The 22,975-nt window shown below is 37.1% G+C and overlaps 1 protein-coding gene across 1 annotated transcript in view; it reads right to left on the minus strand.

The window, feature by feature from the left end:
- The window catches only part of PXDN (peroxidasin), an 87,303-nt gene that overhangs the window by 40,709 nt on the left and 23,619 nt on the right, over positions 1-22,975 (minus strand). Inside the window, exons 2-6 of the mRNA XM_065833136.2 lie at positions 18,423-18,494; positions 16,753-16,824; positions 10,286-10,357; positions 1,871-1,942; positions 1,307-1,378 (exon numbers count right to left, since the gene is read on the minus strand). Of these exons, the coding sequence (XP_065689208.1) occupies positions 1,307-1,378; positions 1,871-1,942; positions 10,286-10,357; positions 16,753-16,824; positions 18,423-18,494 (360 nt within the window). The remainder of the gene's footprint in view (positions 1-1,306; positions 1,379-1,870; positions 1,943-10,285; positions 10,358-16,752; positions 16,825-18,422; positions 18,495-22,975) is intronic.

The following is a 22,975-nucleotide window of genomic DNA, read 5'->3' on the forward strand; positions in this document are numbered from 1 at the left end:
AAGAAACCTCAGTTTGGTTTATCTTTGGGAGTAGTGAACATTTCCATCATTTTGTCTTTTAATATTTTTTTAACCTCTTGTAAAAATGTCAAAATATTTTTTATTCCCTGCTCTCCTAAGAAAAACAGGGAAGACCAAGGAAAACTGGTTTACAAGCTATTTTAACAAATGTTTCCTAGTATATCAGATGTTATTGGTAGAATTTAAATCCGGAACATGAAACTCATGATGTTACCTTTAGGGATAAGGTTTCTCAGGTCAGAAGGTACCAGACAGTCTAGCTCAGTGTCCTGTTCCAGTAACAGACACTATTAAAACTCCCCTTTATCGAGGCATTATGTGAGGAAGCATCTTTCTCTGTTCACTTGAACTCCACAGGACTTTTAAGAGAGGTATGTGTGCAGCAGCTATTACTGGAAGGTGTGTTCACCATCAAAATTTACTGAATTCTGCCTTTCACCCCTAGTTAAAGGAATGGCTCCACAACTGTTCGAAGCCAGCAGGACCATCTTCCTGCTGTTCCCTTGCCATCTCTGCTCCCGGTAGAGCTGGCACTGACTGCACAGCTCACCCTCCGCAGTCCTCCTGGAAAGGGGACTGTGAATACCTGGCTGCTTTCCTCAGAATGGCAATCTTCAATATTTTAGAGAATGTTTATGCTAGATCAGTGAACATCCAAATAAGGGATGGAAAACCCTCTGAAATTCATCTTACTATGGCACTCTGATCAATATGTAGTTTTCAAATGCTATTGAGGGACTTAGAAGCCTTTTCTTTTCCAAGCGAGTGGCGGTTCAAGAATTGGCTTCTGAGGTGGCTTTTGCAAATAATATATTTATCCTTACACTACTGAGTACCTTTTTATAACTCTGTTTTTGTCATCAGATTAGGACAAGGAAAACAATGAAAAGAAAATACCAAAGTAATAAAATATTGAAAGAGATCGTAGAAGGATCATCCAGTAACATATAGAGAAGAGAGGGAAAAAAACCAAACAAATGAAAACAAACTAATGAAGGAGCTGTCTACATTATTTGGTCAACAAAACAAGACCATATGACTATAAATAATTCCAAGACAGGAAAAAAACAAAAGGATTTAGTCAGTCACTGAAGAGCATAGTATATAAAGCAATGGTCTCTATGTGTGTAAACAACTGGAGCACATCTTAGGAAAAATTATACAGTATTTAAAACAATTACACAATGAAAGGCATTTTCAAAGAAGATAAACATTGCAAGATGAGATGCATTATCATTAGATTATTTAAACTTCCGTTAGTTCAATAATAATTCAATTTACTTACAATCTCTTCATAGATTCTAAGTGACTAAATGTTCCAGGAATCAAATGAGCTATTCTGTTGTTATGCAAAAATCTGTTAAAAAGCAGAGAAATATTCATGTAATAATTCAGATTTTGACACATATTCATTTCATTTACTTCTTCTGGAAGTCCTTAGAGTAATTCTACAAAATTAAAAAAAAATATATATATTTTTCAGCTGCTATTTGGCTGCTATTTTTGAAGTGGTCTCCAAGGTATATTTGGTGTGTCCATAAGGGGAAAAAGAAGCCTTAAAAGGCCAAGGTAATCAAAAGAAGAGAGTTCATAAGCATTCAAATGAGAAATTTAAAAAAAAAAAAAATTCATAATATGAATCATCTACTTCTTCATTCATAACACTTATTTTAGGCCAAACAGAGATCACAGCTCACTGCTGCATGCCTATAAGATCAGCCTGACCCAGGCGTTCTTGGCAAAGACTACATAGTAGTTACAATAAAAAATGTAGTTTCAAACACTTGATTTAATTCAAACAAAGAAGCAAGCTGACTTCTGAATCTTACCCCAAGAAAAACAAACTTACAGCCTTTCAAGTTTTGGAAGATGGGTAAAGGATTCAGGTTCCAACGTTTCTATTTGATTAAAGTGCAGATACCTGAAAATACGTTAAACAAAAAGAAAAATACTGAAACAGTTTTCTTACTGAAGCTGAAATATTATAAAACATTTGTTATTGTTTATACACTGTTTACACATCCAAATGGTGATAGTGGCATAGTGGCTTCACTTGTTTCTGTTATCATCTGAATTCTGTACTTTAATTTGAGAAATACAAGGCTGACAAATAAGAAGGGTTTGCAGACCACTATACCTATATCTATCTATCTATCTATATATATATATATAGTGTGTGTGTGTCTGTATATGTATGTGCAAAAAAAAATGTTTGAAACCACCACTTCGGAGATTTTGGACGCTCTTGTCAAGTCCAATTTTCATAAGTATGCATACTTGAATAAATATATATAGAAAAAAAATTTACAGGAAAATGTTGCATATTGTTTAGAAAACATTTATAGTTTCCAGAAAAATAACATTTTTAGTGGGCAACTGTTTTCATTGTTATCACACTGAGGGAAAATTTCAAAAGGTGTGGAGAAGTAACCTGCTCTGGCCCATTAATTCTGGCAATTAAAGCTACAAACGCTCTCAAAAGCCAAAAACTTAATAATATAAACCCAAGTTTGATTGAATCACTTTTAGACAAAGGGCTTCTCAGCAACTGGGGCACAATTAACCACCACAGCTGTGCTCTGTTTGATGCTCTGTTGATGCTTATGTAAGCTATTAGTATTATACTGCAACAATTTTACACAGCTGTTAATCTTGCAAAACTGAAAAAGACTAAAATAACAAGATAATTAACCAGATTATAAATCTGTAAATGCTGTGAAAATGGACTGCAGAGGCAGACCTGTTTCAGTCTTGACTCCATTGCGGAAGTATTCCACAATCTTGCAGATGAGAAAACAAGAAGTAATTGATAAGATTTGCACAACGAACTGTGGAAATTATTTATAGACTTTGGATCTTGATCATATCCAAAGCTCATAAAGTTTCCTACTTGACCTCTGACAATCTCAGGAACAGCTGGAGAATGTGCATATATAGAAATCACTGTAGGCTTGAGAATGAAAAAGCCCATCATTTAAAAGCAGAGAAAATCCCAGACTCTCAAATCTCCTGAAAAATCCCTGCTTCAATGTGAAAAGTAAAGGGACGTGGAAACTCCCTTGCAGTGAAACACGGCATGTGCTCTGCTCTGCAAGCCAAGCTGAATGGTCACTGGGGAGAGAGGAAAGCGGGAACAAGCAGTGATTACGGCAGAGCCCTGGGAGGTGCAAGCGGCGGGAAGCCAGGCACGTGTCTGGCCCTCTCCCAGCTCCCCCGCCAGCCACACGGCCCCAGCGCCAGCCGGCACACGGTGCCAGGCAGCGATGAATGAGGACTGCAGAAAAAGCCAATAAATCAGCACGGATGTGATCAGGCACATTGGTGTTGTCAAGTCTGCTCACTGCCAGCACAACGCGTGGTCACAAATTGCAGTGAGCATAGAGGATGATCCTGTTTGCATAAGGAAACAACTGTGTAGTCATGCTAAGCCTGCCAGTCTTCATCTCCCTTTTGAATCTAAATTAAAAAGACAGATATCTCAGAGGCAGATACTTCCTGTAAGGTTCACTGGAATCACCAGCAGAGAGAAGAGAGACCTAAGTCAGGTCCAGCCCTGAGGAAGGACAGGCAGGATGGAACTGGTGGCTGCCCTGCCAGGGACCGGGCTCTGCTCACCACCTCCCCAGCATCAGCAGCGGCTGGGAGAGCACAAGGCAAGCTGGGGATCACTGCGGTGATGGAGGACGAAGGGAAAAAGCAGACACAGCTATAGGGTTTGTTACTTCTTCTGAAGCAGCTTTAATTTTGGAAAAAACTACCTACACTACTTCTTGTGCAGTCAACAGGTATTTTTGCCTTTTTAACTTTTGTTAATTCTGCTTGCACTTTTATGATTCAAGAGCACCTTGCAAATGCATCTCCTTATCTTCCCAATAAATTTATTTCTTTTACATCTTTGGTAATGACAAGGCAGATTTGTAGGTACAAGTAACACCTCTCACTAGAACAAATGACATTGGCAAAAGCAGGCACATCGAGGCACACAACCCCTTCTTCAGGTCCATGGATCAGAGGTGAAATCAACAAAGAGAGAAAAAGAAAGGACACCTCTCTCAGACAGCCTAGGTGAAGTAACAGCTCATAACTGCTGTGTAGTATTCAAGACTACTACAATTACAGATGTAAATAATATTTTATGTGTTTGAAAACTCATTTTTCCAACCAAATTTATCAGTCTAATTAAAACACTAGTTCTGTTACAAACCTTGCCTTGTTTACAAACTCAAAGCATCCCAGATACAACTACACCAATTAGGGCACTGAACTACATTTTTCACCTCATCAGAAATCACATTGCCTAAAGTAGCTCAAAAATCATGAAGTTCAACTGGAAAATACTCTGAACTGCTTCATATGACAAGCTAGTTCAGTTTTGCAGGTGTTTAAATTGTGACCTCAAAAAAATTCCTGAGCAAGTTTTCAGGCAATTTATGAACAGAACAAGGTGTTAAATATGTGGAAAAAGTAATTAACAACAAGTGCAATTCTGAAAAAAATAGATACAGAAACAAGATTGCATTGTAAGTCTACAACAAAAAATATAAACCTACACTTTAATCACATTTTATGACCTAGGTTTATCATTTACATTCTTTCCTTCTACGTACCACATTAATGGTTTATTAAAGGATTTTAATATTGTAATTAATATGATAATTTCTTGGACTAGAAGTTCACTTTAAAGGTAATCATATTCAGGAAATAATCTCATACTGACAAGTCTTTATAGACATCTTTTATGTTCAGAATATAAAACACTCTTAAAAATAGTAGTATGGTGTAATTAATTTAATATTAAAAAGACTTTCATAATGGAAATTCGAAGAAAAAGCATGCAAGAGTGATTTTAAATACCCTTGTGTCTTCGTTTTTTTAATTCTGAATTCACTATCAAGGATGAAACAGAAGGAAATACATAAAGCAAAAAAAAAAAAAAAAAAAAAAAACCAAAGCGAAACAAAAAACAAACCTCCAAACCAAACATACCTAGAGAAAGATAATTATTTGATCAAATAAGCATGGTACAGATTTTCTCTTTGTTATTATTAATCTCGGAGGATGAACATTTACAGTAAAATTCAGTCTCACTGGCATTTTTCAGAGCAATAAACTTAAGATTATATCTTCTGTGGCATAATATTTTTGTAGAGGATCACTTTTATCATATGTGCCAATTTCTCGTTTCTAACAGTATCTCCACACCTTTGGGGAAGTACTTAAAAACCATTAGCTGAGTATAATGTATGGATATGTAAATAGGATGTTGCCATTTTTATTATTTGAAAGAGAAACAACAAACATATTTTTACCACATCTATCAAAGAGCCTTCCCTGCCCAAGGGTATGACAAGAATTAACAGGCTTACGCCATGAGGAAAGAGATTTAAATAAGATATTATAGCAATGATACAAAACGTTGGAAGAGAATAGTTAAGGAGATTATGGTATCTTCTCTTTAAAGACTTAAAATAAGGCTAGATAAATATCTGTTTCCAGTCATCTAGGTTTGTTGTCCCTAGTTAGTCTTATTTTAGAATAATAAGGATTTACTTCTCAAGAAACTTTTCATACCTTTTGGGATTGTTTGTTTAACAATTAATTCACTTTCATTACTGCTTACTGTAGGTATTTTTAGCAGCACTAAGACTTTAATCAGGCTCCACTGTGTTAAATGTGCATACCTGCTCATATACAGATATGCAAAAACAGGTAACTCTTTGTATTATAAAACTTTAAAAAATCATAGCAACATTTAAGAGGTACTGAAAATTGAATTGAGGGAAATAAAGTGAATGTAACAAGCTCCATCACTATATTTAAGATGTTTTTATCTATTAATTTCCCCACAAAATATGTACCTGTGTACATAAACTACAGCTAAACTCTAATAATAGCATAAAAAGAACAAAAATAGAGTGTTAATATGAAAGTTAAAATACACAACTAGTATTCCACTAAGATCAGGTAGGGAGATTTCAATAAGTCCACTAGTATTTAGGGATCCTGCTAGCTAAGGATTGCAGAGAACACATTTGGTCCCTGATACACACAGCTCTTAAGCTGAGATCTCAAAAAATATAATAGATATTTGGAAGAAAAGCAATGCACACAAATCTGGAAATAGACTGCATTTAGAGCTCCATCTTGGGATCTGGATACAACAAACATGCGACCTCCCAAGCCAGGTATTTGTGACATTTCAGGTGGAATTCAGTTGTCTAAGCTCAGGCATATAGAGGCAGCTTTCCTTGCCTTCTGGCTGCTGCTCTGAAACAATGCAAGTTTCCTGTAGATTTGTGTCACCTTTGCCAGACCTAAATGTATGTCTTGCAGATCTAACAGGGTCAAAACTCGTACTAAGTGACTATTTTCATCAGCTGACTTTCTACCTTCATACCCTGCCATGACTGAAGGTTTAGGTGACGAAATATGTACGGCTTCAGTGAATTCAAGCATCTAAAACTATGAAGTTTTTTCAGAATTTACTCTGGCACAAGTGAGTTTCAGGATCTGATCCAAAGATCTTATTCTCTTGGCAGAAATTTCCAAAGAAAAAGATATTTCTACTACATGAGCAGCTAAGAATTTTGCCACAGGGGTTTAAGAAGGATCCTGCCAGCCACAGTAAATACTGGGTTCTTTCTTCCCTTTTACATGCAACAGGTCCCCTAAATTGAACTAAATTTAGTTTCTCTCAAAGAACAACAAAAACAAAACCATGAAAAAAAAAAAAAATTTAAAAAAACAAACAGAAAAGTGGTTTGCTGTTCAGGCTTTTTTCATCGTGCAGAGGTCTCCTGATCACTAGCCCGTGTTCTTATGGGGAACTTCAACCTACCAGATGTTTGATGGAAATACAACACAGCAGAGAGGAAGACAACTTCCTAACGCAGTTGGTCAGTGAGCCTACCAGGGAAGAAGCCCCACTGGATCTGTTGTTTGTAAATAGAGAAGGACTCGTGGGCAACGTGTTGGTTGGAGGTTGCCTTGGGCATAGTGATCATGGAATGATAGAGTTTTCTACTCTTGGAGAAGTTAGAAAGGTGGTCAGCAGAACTGCTGCTTTGGACTTCCAAAGGGCAGATTTTGACCTTTCTAGGAGGCTGGTTGGCAGAGTCCCTTGACAGGCAGTCCTAAAGGACAAAGGAGGCCAGGAAGGCTGGTCTGCCTTCAAGAACATAATCTTAGAAGTGCAGGAGCAGGCTGTCCCTGTGTGCTGGAAGGCGAGCCAGTGGGGAAGAAGGCCGGCCTGGCTGAGTAGAGAGCTGTGGCTGGAACTTAGGAATAAAAAGAGAATTTATAACCTTTGGAAGGAGGGACAGGTCACTCAAGAGGAATACAAGAACTCTGTGAGGTTATGCAGGTAGAAAATCAGAAGGGTCAAAGCCCAGCTAGAGCTGAGCCTGGCCACTGCTGTGAAAGGCAATAAGAAATGTTTCTATAAACATAGCAGCAGCAGCAAGAGGAGGACTAAGGAGAATCTCCATCCCCTGATGGATGAGGGCAGAAACATAGCGACAGAAGATGAAGGAAAGGCTGAGGTCCTAAATGCCTTCTTTGCCTCAGTCTTTAATAGTCAGAACAGTTATGCTCTAGGCACCCAGCCCCCTGAGCCAGAAGGCAGGGATGGGGAGCAGAATGAAGCCCCAATAATCCAAGGGGAAATGGTTAGCGACCTGCTACACCACTTTGACACCCACAAGCCTGTGGGGCCAGATGAGCTACACCCAAGGGTGCTAAGGGAGCTGGTGGAGGTGATGACTGAGCCATTATCTACATTATCACATTCCATTATCTATCAGCAATCTTGGCTAACTAGGAAGGTCCCAGTTGACTGGAAGTTGGTTAACTTGATGCACATCTACAAGAAGGGCCAGAAGGACAATCAGGGGAACTACAGACAAGGTAACCCATCTAGCAGACGAGTGAAAGGCTGTGGTTGTGTACCTAGACTTCAGGAAGGCCTTTGGCACCATATCCCACAGTATTCTCCTGAAGAAGCTGGCAGCTCATGGCCTGGATGGGTGTACTCTGCGATGGATGAAGAACTGGCTGGAGGGCCGGGCCTAAAGATTTGTGGTGAACGGACCCAAATCCAGCTGGCGGCCGGTCATGAGTGTTATTCCCCAGGGCTCAGTATTGGGGCCAGTTCTGTTTAATCAATGTTCTGGATGAGGGGATTGAGTGCACCCTTAGTAAGTTTGCAGACAACACCACATTGGGCAGGAGTGTTGATCTGCTGGAGGGCAGGAAGACCATACAGAGGGATCTGGACCAGTTGGATTGTCGGGCTGAGGCCAATTGTATGAGGTTTAACAAGGCCAAGTGCCAGGTCCTGCACTTGGGTCACAACAACCCCAGGCAACGCTAGAGGCTCCAGGAAGAGTGGCTGGAAAGCTGCCTCGTGGAGAGGGATCTGGGGGTGTTGATTGACAGCTGGCTGGATACGAGCCAGCAGCGTGCCCAGGTGGCCAAAAAGGCCAACAGCATCCTGGCTTGTATCAGGAATAGTGTGGCCAGCAGGCCTAGAGAAGTGATTGTGCCAGTGTACTCAGTGCTGGTGAGGCCCCACCTTGAACCCTGTGTTCAGTTTTGGGCCCCTCATCATAAGAAGGACATTGACGTTCTAGAGAGAGTTCAGAGGTGGGCGACGAAACTGGTGAGGGGTCTGGAGCACAAGTCTGATGAGGAGTGTTTGAGGGATCTGGGGCTATTTAGCCTGGAGAACAGGAGGCTGAGGGGAGACCTTATTGCAGTCTACAACTACCTGGAAGGAGGTTGTAGCATGGAGGGTGTTGGTTTCCTCTCCCAAGTAGCAAGTAATAGGACAAGAGCAAATGACCTCCAGTTGTGCCAAAGGAGGTTCAGATTGGATATTGGGAAAAAATTCTTCACGGAAAGGGTCGTGAATCACTGGAACAGACTGCCCAGGGCAGTGGTGGAGTCACCATCCCTGGAGGTGTTTAAAAGGCATTTAGAGGAGGTTCTTAGGGACATGGTTTAGTGCTAGAGTTAGGTTAGGTTATGGATGGACTCAGTGATCCTGAGGTCTCTTCCAACTGAAATGATTCTATGATTCTGAGATTCTTACATGCTTCAGTAATCATTTCTAGAGTAGGAAGAAGTGGAAGAGGAAGGCATTAAGGAAAAAATGGCATATTTATATATGCTCTATAATTATTGCTCTTGGTTTGTGTAGAAGCTCTTTCTTCCAAAGGTATCTATTGCCCTCTAAAATGAGTTTGTATCATTTTATACCCTTATGAAGTGTCATTTTATTTCAGATACACATTGTGTCCACTAATATCCACTAGAGGTTTATAGTTACAAGGAAACTGGTACATGTCTCAGAAAATTTTAATACACTGGTAACTGTTAGGAGTTTCAACATCTATGTTTGTCCTAGAAGATTTTCAGCCCCCAAAATGTATGTGCTACAAAACTCATTGGTCTAGTCCTGTTATTTGGCAGTCAAGCTGTGAAACAGTCATGCATTTATAGCTCTTTCTGTTTTTCTAAACATTACCACAATGAACATATAGCAACGCTTTCTGATTATAAAACAAAATATAGTTAAACTTCATTGAATCAATACAATCAGTTTTTGTCATGGTAATGACTGCATTTTTCATTCTTCTTCAATAGCCATTATTCTTCAGTTAATATACAGCAAAAGGAGTATGATTTTAATCAACCTTTCTAGAAGACTTTACTGAAACATCTACATTACAACCAATGAACTTTCATACTTTTTAAATGTATGTATAGGGGAATGATTAATGCATATCAGTAATAGTAAGGTTTTAATTTTAAAATCTCTTCTTGTTTTAAAATACAACAAAACTGGATTAAACTTCAGGAAACTAATTCAGCTTTAAGTTATGCCAGTATAAAACAAAGTAACTGCCACAATCAAAGGAATTGCAATGTTATAAAACCTACAGAAATGAAATAAGAATCTCTCTCTAAGCAATACACATCAGTTTTCAACATTTTGCACAATAGCACTTCATCAAAGTTATGTAATAACGTATAGGGACACTGGGAGTGCAAATCACAAACAAAAGACAAACACGGACATGAGGAATTTGACACAGAGATTGGTTTTGGTTTTCCACATGCAAGTGATTCTGGGGCTCTCTGCCTAACAACCCAGGGCGTGCAGCCATGCAGAGCATGCAGGCAGGAGGTACGGAGCAAGGCGTGCACTTTCCTCTGCAGGGGAACCATGGAGATGACAGCACAGAAGAGAAAAGGCACTTACAGTTGTTCTAGAGAGGCAAGTCCTTTAAATGCTTGCCTGTCAATTGACTGGATTTCATTCTTGTACAAATAGCTGAAACAAGAAACAATCAGTAATATTAGTACACAAACAAGAGCTACATGAAGGTGGAAAAGAAGAATTAAGTTGACACATGAAGACAGCTTTTCAACTACATATTAGAAAAAATATACAAAACAAAAATGAAACATGTACACATAAAAATACTTCGTCATTGAGATTTCATCCCAAATATTTGCCAGGAAAGGCAAAAGTCTGGGGCCTTGTAGGCTCTGAGGTTGTCACCCGGATGGTTTGGGCTTCCCAGTGCTCGCTGTTTCTACTTACTGTTTCTTTGCCCCTCAGTTTCTTGATAGGCTTGCCAAAAGCCAAAATAATTCCAACTTAATGGGACAGAATTGCATCAGAAGTGACACATTGGGGATGCTATTGGCCTCTTACTTTCTTTAAAATATCTCACGTGGATACTGGAACAAATAGCCAAACTGTGACAGAATTGGTCTTTTTAGTGGACTTGGAGAGCAAGCAGTAAGCATTTCTATAACTCTGCCTGTGTCACCTTTTGAAAATTTACAAAAAAACACAAGTTAGAATATTAGCATTGCATCCATAAAACAGCATTGTATATTTGTTTTATCACTGTGTAGAATATGGACATTAGGTCTGCGTTGATACTCTATAATATAAACAGAATAAACATATGCAGAGTACCAGTATGTTCACGTGTGCTGTCTATACCATTTCTACACAATAAAAATAAAACAGGATGGAACACTGTAGGTAATAAAGTTCATCATGCTTTTAAATATAAGGATGTTTTAGTGAGAGGGTGTTGCAGAAATTACTGATTACTGTAGTTTCTGCAGGGAGGCAGCAAATAAAAATTTGTTGGGGTTCAGAGTCAGCCACTCTTTTTGTGTTAGGTTAGGAACAGCTTCACAGTAAGAACTTTCTAACAATTACATGACAAATGGTTTGAAACTCAGTTAATCAGGCATGGATTCTATGAAAAAGGGATGAAGAGACTTTGGACCACAAATGACTATTAGCAGGCATTTTATTAGTAGTGAGTTTGGCTTTTCTATTTTTACAGTTTTCAGTAACTTACTGGAAATAGAGCAAAGTTCTTTTGATGCAACAGATTAAATAGTGGCCCTGCTGGAACTCATGGCAGTTTTCACATTGACTTGAAAAAGGGCAACATTTCACAATAGGCCCTAATAAGGAAAAAAGTGGTAGACATCTGATGTTCACCTCATGACAACTTTGGGGGACAATATGAAGTAGTAATTTTCCTTTGAGTCTAAATTTAATTTTACAATGTATTGCTTGCTGAGAACCCAAAACATGAATCTCACAGAGGTTCAAATGTGCTTAATTAATATAGACATCGAGTGAAAAGCAGAGTTCTTCCAATAATAGAATAACTCATAAGCAAAAATCTGCAAGTTTCTTTAAATGCTCAAAGCTCTGAACAAATTAAACTTGAAAAAAAATATTAGTGTCATGTGAAATGACGTAAAAAACTTTTAAAATAATTTAAAAGAGAGAGAATCAGTATATCACACTTACTTTGGATGCGGAATTAACCTATTTGCAAAAAACATCATTTCATGGGTGTTCAAATATTTGTTTTGACTGAGATTTACCAACTCATTTGAGGATCACAGTCATTACAATTTTGTCTCTCCTTAATTTTAATCTGTGTGATATCAGATTCCTATCTTATTTTCCAGCGATAGTTTCAAATACACTATTTCTTCTCACTCCTTAGAAAGTTACAAAGTCTGAACTGCCGAAGTGTTATTTACCTTTCTTAACACACTCCACTTGGCTGTTCGGAAATTCCTCTTATTCCTCTGAGTGTTAAATGTCTGCCTCAGACCAGTGAACCTGGTTGGGCTATGATGCTTTTAATAATTAGTGTCAGTTACGTATCTCTTGTGAGTATGTGAAGAATTTTATTCAAGCAGTTTGAATTAATCAAATTTAAAAAAAAAAAAAGTTTTACCAGAATCACTGATGCAACTTTTATTTACTCTCTGCAGACAAAATAAGGCAGAGTGAAGAACAAGGGTGGGTTAGAGGCAGACCTGGATAATGACTTTGTAGTTTTGCAGACTTTTACCACCATACTGCAGGGAAGGGAGTAGCCTTTCATGTCCACTTTTGAAGCTCTTACCGAGCCACTGTGGTAGGACTTCATTTGGAATTGAACTTTAAACCACAAGTTTTTCCATGTTGATCAGAAAACCCTCAAGCTGCAGGACACTGAGCTGACCTCAGTCCATCCTGTCCCCCCTCCACAGAGAAACCCCAGCCACCCCAAGTGTACAAAAGGGTATGACCTGTGACAGATGGTTAACCACACTTTCATTTAGTTATGTAGATGTTTCCTTGAGGATATGAATTATATGCTTGCCTAATGAAGAAGGACATCATAGAATACAAAATACAACTAAGTATCACTCACTAAAAATACTTACGTCTTTCTAAAATGCTACTGTGCCTAACATGTGAAACTGCACCAAAAAACCAAACCAAAACAAAACAAAACACACAGCTCAACATTTATCCCAGTTACATTAGCAGAAAACTGATTTAAAGTATAATTAAGGACAAAGTACTTTATAATTTGATTTTCCTAAAAGCTTTATTACAGAACTGAACCGTTAGACTTTTTGAAAGGACGAATACACAGTGGATTAAGATGTGTTTTCTGGAAATTACTACTAACTATTTTCATAAGAGTTAAAAAAAAAACCCACCCTCTTTCCAGAAATGCAAAGAAGGCTGCAAGAGGCCAGAGGTACTGGTCCTACACTTGGGAAATGAACAAAAAGTAGGTAAACGGTTATCAGAAAATTAGAAAAGAAGCAGTTTATATTAAAAAGTTTGACAGATACCCTAGGAGGATAATTCTAGGGTTTTATGGACTATATTGCAAGTCATGTGATTTAAGGAAAGCAAGATCCAGATACGTCTGCTCGGAACAGGAGAAAAAAAGATGTTCAAAGTAATGGTGTTATCATGCAGTGTAGAGTAAATAAAGCAAATGAATATAGCAAAGAGAGATGTATATAGAGAAATAAAAGAACACGAATTGCAACACGAATTGCAAAGAAATGAGATCCGGAATCACAGAAGGTATTCAAAGGAAAAAGTCACATGACCGTGACAGCAATGGCGGCCGAAGGCACAGAAGGAAACGTGACCTAATCCCATTTCTGGAGGGTGAGGTGAACAACTTCGCACTTTGGCAACCGACAGCATATCTTCTACCATTATTACTTCATTCGCCAAATGCAAAACAAATCTCCCATGTTACTTTTTAGTACTTCCAGAAAAGATATATTTCATACAGTCTTAATTTCCATTTATCATTTGCTTATTGCACTGTTGCCATGTGTGATTCCTCACCTCTCCGTTTCTTACTAAGTGAACATGTCTCAGTGTTGTTGCCAAAGTCGTTTTCATTCCCCATTTTTATTTCCGTCACTTTCTTGACACTCACTTCTAGTTTACTGCTCTGTAAATCAAGTACGTTCTCTTTATCTGGAAAGCTCTTTGTAATCACTTATCTATATTTTATGTTTTCCCATATATCTGCCCTAAATTCTTTCCTTTTAACTTAACCTCATTGTTTCCACTGCTGATTCCAAAACTTCTAACATCCTACACGTTAAAACTGTGTCCCTTCAGTTCCCAATTATCTTCTGTCTCAGAGAATAAACTGTTGACTTTCAGGATTGCAAAGGATTATCCTACCAAATTTCCACAAACGTGCATGCAACTATATTATACAGCTGGGAAGCTTTTCTTTCTCATCTCTGCACTACCACCTCTAGTTAGTAAACTCAATAACTCACAGGATGTCAATTAAATAAATTCAGTGTACCATATACATCATGGATACAGACACCTTGTATCAGGAGCAACAAATTACAAACAAGTTACCAATTATTTTTCTCATATGACAACAATTTTAAAGTTTATTTCAGACAAGACTGTTTCCATAATCCTTTGCAGAGAGGGAATGTAAGGCCAAAAACATTATACGGAATCACTGAAGTGCAGAAAGAAATATTATGAATGGGGTTCAAGCTACTGATGCCTTTTTGATCCTTATTAAAGAACCCTATTACTGACACTAAGATATATGAAATAAGAAAGACAGGCAGAAAAGAAGAATGAAAAGGTATTCTCCTGGTTTCATAGCAAAACAATAGTAATTACATCTATTTCTTTCCAGTTTTTAGTATATGAATTTAAAGACAAATTTTTACCACAAACAGCAGAGTGAGATCACGCAAGACTGTTTACAAAACTGTCAAAATTTCAATTACATAAAGAACAAGAAAATAAATAATCCTAAAAAATAAGATCCAAAAATCATATTTGCATAATTTTCTTTTTCTAATGTAAGGAACAACTTTTACAATAATATTTTTAATACACAGGAACTGGAAAAAATATTATTACTCTGTCAAAATTTGTTGTCAAGACAAACAATTCTGAAAACATATACAACTGATAAAACTCTAATCTGAATTTCAGAAACAAACAGTACAAAGAAGCATTTGAAATTCCCAGGACTTCCTTCGGCCTTGATAGAAAAACCTTTGTTTAAAAGACAGAAAACTGCAGCAGAGATACAAGAATGGGCCTTAACATCTGTCTCTCAGACTTTTTAAAATATATTTTTATACGTATTTATATAATTACATTTACTAATAGTTAGATATTTTATGTTAATATATACTTATATTTCACTAAATCAAAGCCACTGAGAAATGACAGGTTTTCTAAAATTACTCAGTGTACTTACTCGGCTAACATTTTCACAGCTGAACTGTATTCATCTGGTACATTTGAGTCTTCTGTATCAAAATTTGACCAGTACCAGTATTTTTATAACGTTAAGGCTATACAGTTCAAGGCTGAACATTTATATCACCATTGAAATAGGTAAAAAGATCCTAAGGTTTACTTTCACAAAACAGCAGATAATGGCTTTAAAGAAGAGCTCTCTGCAGTTGAATGCGTTACCACAATGAACTTTATATCTAAGTTTTCCAGGGAACAAGATGAAGGAAAGGATCTTCATCTCAACAGTATATCTATATGTATATATATAGATATAAACTTCACTACGTGTATATGAAAACAAACAACACATAGTTCAGTTATCTCTTTTCACTCTTCTATTGAACTGAACAGAGTCCATAGATGAGTTTTATCTCAGGTTTACTACAGCTAGCCAAAAACAAGCATGTCAAAATCAAGAACTAATAAGAACCAAGTAGTATTTCTGCAGAGTTGCTGACTATGGAAGGAAGCTTAGCCATCCTGAATTAGTAGACCTTACGTACTCCACTACCAGATCCACCATACAAACACATGTTGTAACAAACACAATCATCATGGACTTTAATAATTCATTGGGGATAGTCTGTTCAGTATTCATTTTCCTCTAGTTCAATAGAGTTTAAACAATACACATAAAAATGAGACCATGAAATGTAATCAAACACAGTGGGGAAAACTAGGTAATGTGTCTGCACAGATTTATGGGATTTTTATTTTCCTCCTTTCTCCAACATCCTTAGAGACATTGAGGCAGCATTCTTGAAAACCAGATGGAAAAAATAAGCTTCTAAATTGTTTTCAAAACAATGAAATCTCAAGGGGACCATTTTTTTCTTTACTGCCCTCAAGCAATGATCAATACTCCAAGACAGTGACACCACACGAGGTGGACTCAAGAGACTAGAGCTGAGAATCCGTGACAACTTACTATTCAACTGAAGTATTTTTTTCAGATAAAAATAACATTTTTAATGCTTTTTGTTTATTCAGATAATGAATACATTTGGTATGTTTGTTAAAAATGGGAGGAGTTATTCTTAAAATATACAAGTTGCCTGAAGACACAGACCTTATGGTCATACAGGTACTTTTGTATTTTGACTTTGACTTGATTTTTCTCTTACTATTTTATACTGAATCCACTGAGCAATTTATGATTATTTTAAAAAATTACATAAGTTACAAGTTTCTGTAAACATCAATCCTGGACTAGCTGCTTTTAAACCACTTTTCAAAACATAAATAGTATTTGTGTGATGGTTTCAGTGAACCTTTAAAGAGGTGACCTCCTAAACCTCTAACCATATGCCATTTTAGATTAGCTTTAAATTGCATATACTAAAAAGCAATTAGTAAGTCCTTTAAAATCTACTACCTAAAGATATCAGCCTTGTATTAGCAAATCTCAAATAATCTACTTTTAGAAACAAAGATCTATAGTTGACCCCACCTCATAAATTAATTTCACATATTTTTCAAAGCAGTTTATCTGCTGAGATAGTGAATCAGATTAAAACACTTTCCCATTGAAGAAGTTCAATTACATATTGATACAAAGAAATCACATTCATTTAACTTACAGATATTTCAGATTTTCAAGGTCTTCAAATGCCCCACTAGGTATTCTTTTGATTTGATTGTTGTTTAGAAGCCTGTGAAAAGAAATAAACAGCTGTTTATGTTAACATACATGAAGAGTAGAGAAAAAAAAAAAGTATAATAGTAGGTGTAAATGTAGCACTAAAATGAAAATTTAATAACAAAATAAAAAGCTTTTTCCCTAGCAGTAAATGTTAGAAGAAAAACAAAAAGTGATGTGCTTACAGCTGTTCAGCCACTACTACTCAGGAGAAAACTAAAAAAATTAGACCAAAGAAACCCCAAGCTAAAAACTGGAATTATATGGCTTCTTGTGGGTATCTGAAATGAAGATGAAGTAAAAACAAATCCTCATCCCTAGTCTACACAGGGGGTTGAAATTAATAAAATTGCCATTAACCAAGATTTGCCATTAACAGGTGCATTAAAATGACTTTTCTTGGTGGTATTGTGTGTACTGGGCACCTTACATCATACAGGAACACAACTATCTGTATTTACCGCTTTGCCCTCATCTGTCATGCCATGGCTTTATGAAGAGAAAGGAATCCAAACTTAATGAATCATGTCTTTATTTGGATTTCTGGATCTTGGATCAGAGATTTGAACAGTTAAAACTTGAGGCTGGATTCTGACAGAAACTGTGATTTGAAACTGGGGATCAACTGCCAACACAGGTATGATCAAGGGTGACTGTGAGTAGGGATAGCTAGTAAAAATGTCTTGGTAGCACAGATTTGGACAATATATTTTTGGGGGAAAGTCTCATCATTTCTTCCGGTGCAAACATACACTACAAGATGTCTCGATACATCTTTTGTTATGTTCATGCAGGATAAATAGATAGTAACAGCCCCAAGCTCACTGATATCACTGTATTCTATTTCAGTTCATACATTACTTGTGTTCTAGAAAATGGTCAAATTTGCAATCGTAAATTACGTACACTTAAAAGTATGAGCAAGTGTCCATTGTAATTCCTCCTCATGTCTGCTAACGTAGTAGAGAAACATACATGCATCTGTTCAAAAGTTGATGTTTGAAGGAATGACAAAGGACATAATCTTATAAGTTAAAACAATAATACACATACTATTGGCAATATGGGTTTGTAAAAGTCTTTTAGAAAACATGGGCTCCTCTTCACAAATCTATATGTTAACAGAGACATCTGTAAAAGGAAGCTCAGTAGGAACAACACCATTTAACTTCTGACAGTCTTGTTGAGCACATTAGAATAGGGCAACTCAAAACATTAAAGTTTGTCAAATATTTTGTAACTGCAACACATTTGCACATTTGAGCCGTTGAACAGCTTTGACATAACTGTGTTTTATTATGTGATATCCCACCAAAGTAATTTTGCACAATTTGGAAAAAAATATACAGTAAAGGTCAGTATTTTTTTGTATTTCCAATTAAAGAATTCTACTAGAACATTAGGATGAAAATAATTTCCTTTTTTATTCTAATAGACACATACCTGGTTTTGATTTCATTGCTTTGGGCCTAAACCTCAGTCTCTTGCCTGTGTAAAAGCTGAAATTTGTGAGACTACTTACCTGTGAAAAGTGAGCAAATTTGGCACATTACCAAATGAATCTTATTAAATCAAAAGAGGAAAGCGCCTTAGGGTTAATAAAGAACTTACAGTGTGTTCAGGTTTTTAAGCCGTCTAAACTCTCCAGGTTGGATTTCTTTAATCCTATTAAATCTTAGGTCTCTGTAGAATAAAGAAAAATAACAATGTTATTAAAAAAAAAAAAAAATCTACATATTTTTTCATTTGAAAAACTGAACTCAGTATGAGTCTTTTGTGATCAGCATGACCAGTCTCTGTCCATAAACTACAGCTTTTAACCAAAGAAGAAAGCAAAACAAATCCAGACCCTGCTTAGACAAGTTTAAGCAGAGGACTGATCAAATCCAACCTCAGAAATCAATGCTGAAGGTTGTGTCTAAGTTGGACACGTGATGATAAAGGATGTTCTCTTCCACAGTGAACCATCTTGTAACTGGATGTTGAATTGTATTTTGCCAAATTAAACTGTCTTTGTATTTTAAAAGTTGTTTGTAAGTAATACAGTGAAACAGATACAGAAAAACTGGGATCAGAAAAAATTTCAGGGAACAAGAGACGGCTTTCAAGACTTAGATGCCCCTTCATTCTTCTGTTTTGGGTAAGGGAGCTTAAATGCCTTATGTTGGCCTGCATTTAAAACCGTACATCCAGCTGCATGAAGCTATTGATTTTCTTATTTAATTTTATTTTGTCTTAATTTTTGATATGTTTTTAACATATTCAATTTGCTGTTATATCCATAGCTCAATGAGAACTTGTCCCGTAAGAGGTAAACTGATTTCCCAAGCGAGGTGCTGCAGAGCAAGCAGGGACAGGAAGAGAAATGGCAGCCGCACACGGGTGTGGGGAAACACCGCGGCTGTGCCACTCTCACATCTCTCTCCTGATGAAAGAAGTGGGACTTCACCACTTCTGCCCACCTCCTTCCCTTGCCTGGCTCCAAAACCAAACCAAACCAAACCCAAACCAAACCAACCAAACAAAAAGTAACCATTTTCTCCCTGATTAGCAAACTGAAAGAGCTTCCTGGGAGGTCACACAGGTGAGAGAGGGACTGTGAGGAAAGACTGGGACCAGGGCAAAGGAAGGTAGGCAGCAGATCTGGCCTCTTTCCTAAGAGCAGACCAAGGGCACCAGGACATTATAGGCTCTGGCAAGAGAACAGGAGGGAAGCAAACCGAAAGTAAGTAAAATCTGAAAGACTATGATCACATTTACTGCACTTGTCCTTCCTAGAACACACTTATCAATTGCTCCCAAAGAGCAGGGCAGAAACATGTCTTACCTTCAATCTCAGCAGCAAAACTAGTCCTAATCAAAACACAAATATGCAATGCATTTTAACAGGTAATATGCTATCAAAAAGTCTCTCTGGTATTTGGCACTTAGTCGAAGGAAATATACGAAAGCAGAGAAAAAGTCAGCTGCATACTAATCCCATAGAACACCATTGACTGAGACTGTAGGTAATGGCAGGTGTAGTTGCCTCAAGTCTTTTGCAAAGTCTGTACTTCAACATCATTCCTCCCGAACTGGCCCATGAGGGCTTGTTCAGCTCTGGATAATGGCCTCAGAAGGACTTTCTCTCCCTAAGTGTTTTAGGATGTGGCCTACTATTCATTATAAGGAAAGGATTAGAGATGGTTTTGTTTGCATTACGCTCCACCAAAATATTTGACCAGTGACTGGAATAAACTAGGGATGCAAACTGCTATCCCTTATTTAGATCTGTAAATTGCCTGTAGACATGCGGGACAACCCCCTTGCTCAACTCCCAGCTGAAGTGAAGACTTCCAGATTGAAACAAATTGTCATAGTGTTAATTTGATCTTTACAAAAGCACCTTCTTTAGTTGCAGCTAAACAGCATCATGTTTTGTTCGTCACACACACAAGAAAGGCTCACTTACGACACATGAAACACCCATGTCCTTGGTGAAAGTGATGCTGTCTACAAGCCACTGAATCTGGGGTGTTGAGATTTTCTAAACAAGCATTGAATGTCACAGCCTGCACTGAGAGAAGATACAGCAGATCCCTCTGTGAGCATCACTGGACAAGACATTCCACTTTACTGAGAGCTTTTTGTAGATTTTCTGAAAGTTTACTGTGTTTAAAGTGAGCATTTTAATTTTGATTAAAGCGATCAAAAGTGCAAAAATCCAATATTCAGGAATGAAATATGGAAAACTGAGTATTTTTCAAAAGCCTCAAAATACCATTACAACTAGCAATATTTAGCTCCTAAACAACACGGGACTGCTCAAATTGCTGTTTGTTTGTTTTTTTAAGTTCCACAATTAAAAATAAAACTTTACCCAAAGTGGGCATAGACAGAATGCAGAATGTCTTTTTAGACAGAAAAGAATGTACATTTATCCACATGAAAAACAAGCTCATTCTCTATAGTGAAGCAAAGCTGATAAATAAGTATGTAACTTTGATGAATGCAATGAAGGAGCCAGTGCTCTGAGTCAGCATCAAAATGAGCATATGTCAAATCCATTCCACAGTCACTCACCCGGATAACTAGGGATTAGCAACACCAATCAAAATCATTTATATTATTTTACTATTGCTGCCGATAGTGATATTTTATACCAGCTCCTCACACTTTTCCCCTTCTTATATGAAGTTGTTAAGACTAAATAGTACATCATGTTTGAAACCTGACCCATTTGTTTTCATTTTGTATAGAGGTATTAAAAAAGGGCTGTAAAAAAACACAGCACACAAATTTTCTCCAGAGCCCAGTACATTTGATATTTGTAAGTAAAACGTTTCATAGAAAGTTATGACGACCAAAAAAAAAAATTTTGGAACACTTATATGTTTTGTTTCAAGTTAGTACTACAATTACATTAAAATTGGAGAAAAAACAATGTTAATCTTACTAAAATGTAGGATTGCGATTTTGGTACATTCCTTCAAAGGGGAGCTCTTTCTTCAAAGGAAGTAACATTTTTAAGCGTTAACTGGAAGTTTTTTCAGCAATTTTTCAGCACAAAATCCCACAAAATAAAGAATGAGGCAAATCACAAATGCTACTCAAAGAACACACAGCTATTTTTTTCTCTAAATTGATATAATTATACTTCATGAGATATTTCTTGTACACAGAAGATAGAAGTTAAGTCATAACCACTGTAGATTCCTCAAGAAGAAATTCTGTCAAGCTGTCTTAACTTCCTTATATAAAAGGATAATAAGTCAAGTAGATAAAGGAAATAGAGTATACATTGCACACATTAGTTTAAGGATTTTGACACAGGCCATTCACATAAACAAACCAGAGAAATACGGTTTAGAGGAAACTTCTGTAAACCAAGTGTTCAACTGGTAGGGAAAAAGAGGATAAGCAAAGACTAGTTATTGAACTGAAAGGCTATATCAACAGAACTGGGCAGAAATCTCCCATAATTTATTAAGTATTTTTAAGACAAGCTTGGTAAAAAAAAAAAAAAAAATATAAGCTTATGAAGTTTGCAGATGTTGGCAAATTTGGAGTGGCTGCAAATATTCTGGAAGATGTTTGAAATTAGAAACGAGCCTGAAGTTATAAATCCCTGAGAAGTGGAAATAATTAACTGAACAGCAATGAGGCAGGGAAGAATCAGACAGCCACCAGCTTTTTCAAAGCAAATTAAAGTCTCTGTAAATTATTATATATTTCTCAGGCTTGAAATGTCATTCTCCCCTGGTACAGACCCCATGTCCAGCTTATGAGAACTGACCACATTCCAGGAGACAGGAGAAGGGCTCAGAACACGTAACAGCAACCGGAACTCAGGGAAACATCCCCTTGGAGACTGGACAGCAGAAGCAAGGACTGTTAGGCTGAATAATGAGTAAGGATAGCTCTGGTAGCCCATTACAATCCAGATCCTCAGAGATTTTGTGTTGCTTAAATAATGTGTGGTTAATCAGCATGATGAGGTTTCTTGTCTAGTTGTTTTTCAGACTAGATCCTGCCCAACCACACTGCCACATGACTTGTTACTCACAAAGCCTATTCCCTGCCCATTCATTTCTCTTCAGGGCTCAGCAAGCCTGAGTGCCACTGGCTGGCTGGAGTGCACCAAAAGGTTAAAAAGGTAGACTGAGAGAGTCCACCCCAGTTGCTGACTGTCATTTTTCCCATTCTTAATCTCTAAATAATAAAGAAAACAACAAATAAAAATGATGCAAACACCTAAGATGTTGTCATGGGATTTTAGAGTAATATAATCAGTTTTGCATAATAATCCAAACCTAAGTGTCATGCATTCAGTTCTTCAAATAAAAATCTAGTAAACCTAACTGCTAAATCAGATTGTCTCCTTTCTTGTGTGTTTCACACTGAAAACATTTACTCCTTAAAATTATATCTAGTCAACATAAGAATACTTCTAAGGAAGAATATGCTACTGCTGCTTTCTTGTATCGAATTCTCTAAGCTTGTGGTCCTGTACCTAAGCATCTTCCTTCAAAGAAATTCTGTCTGACCTCCCAAAACACTTTGCTAACAGTGTTAGCTCTCATTCGCAAACATATCCACAGGTACATATTTAAAAACAGAAGAGCCATTACAACAATAATGATCTGTCTCTTCTACATAAAGCCCTAAAACTTGTCTTTCTGTCA

This window comes from Patagioenas fasciata, chromosome 3, assembly GCF_037038585.1.
Source record: "Patagioenas fasciata isolate bPatFas1 chromosome 3, bPatFas1.hap1, whole genome shotgun sequence".
In the NCBI taxonomy this organism is placed as follows: domain Eukaryota; kingdom Metazoa; phylum Chordata; class Aves; order Columbiformes; family Columbidae; genus Patagioenas; species Patagioenas fasciata.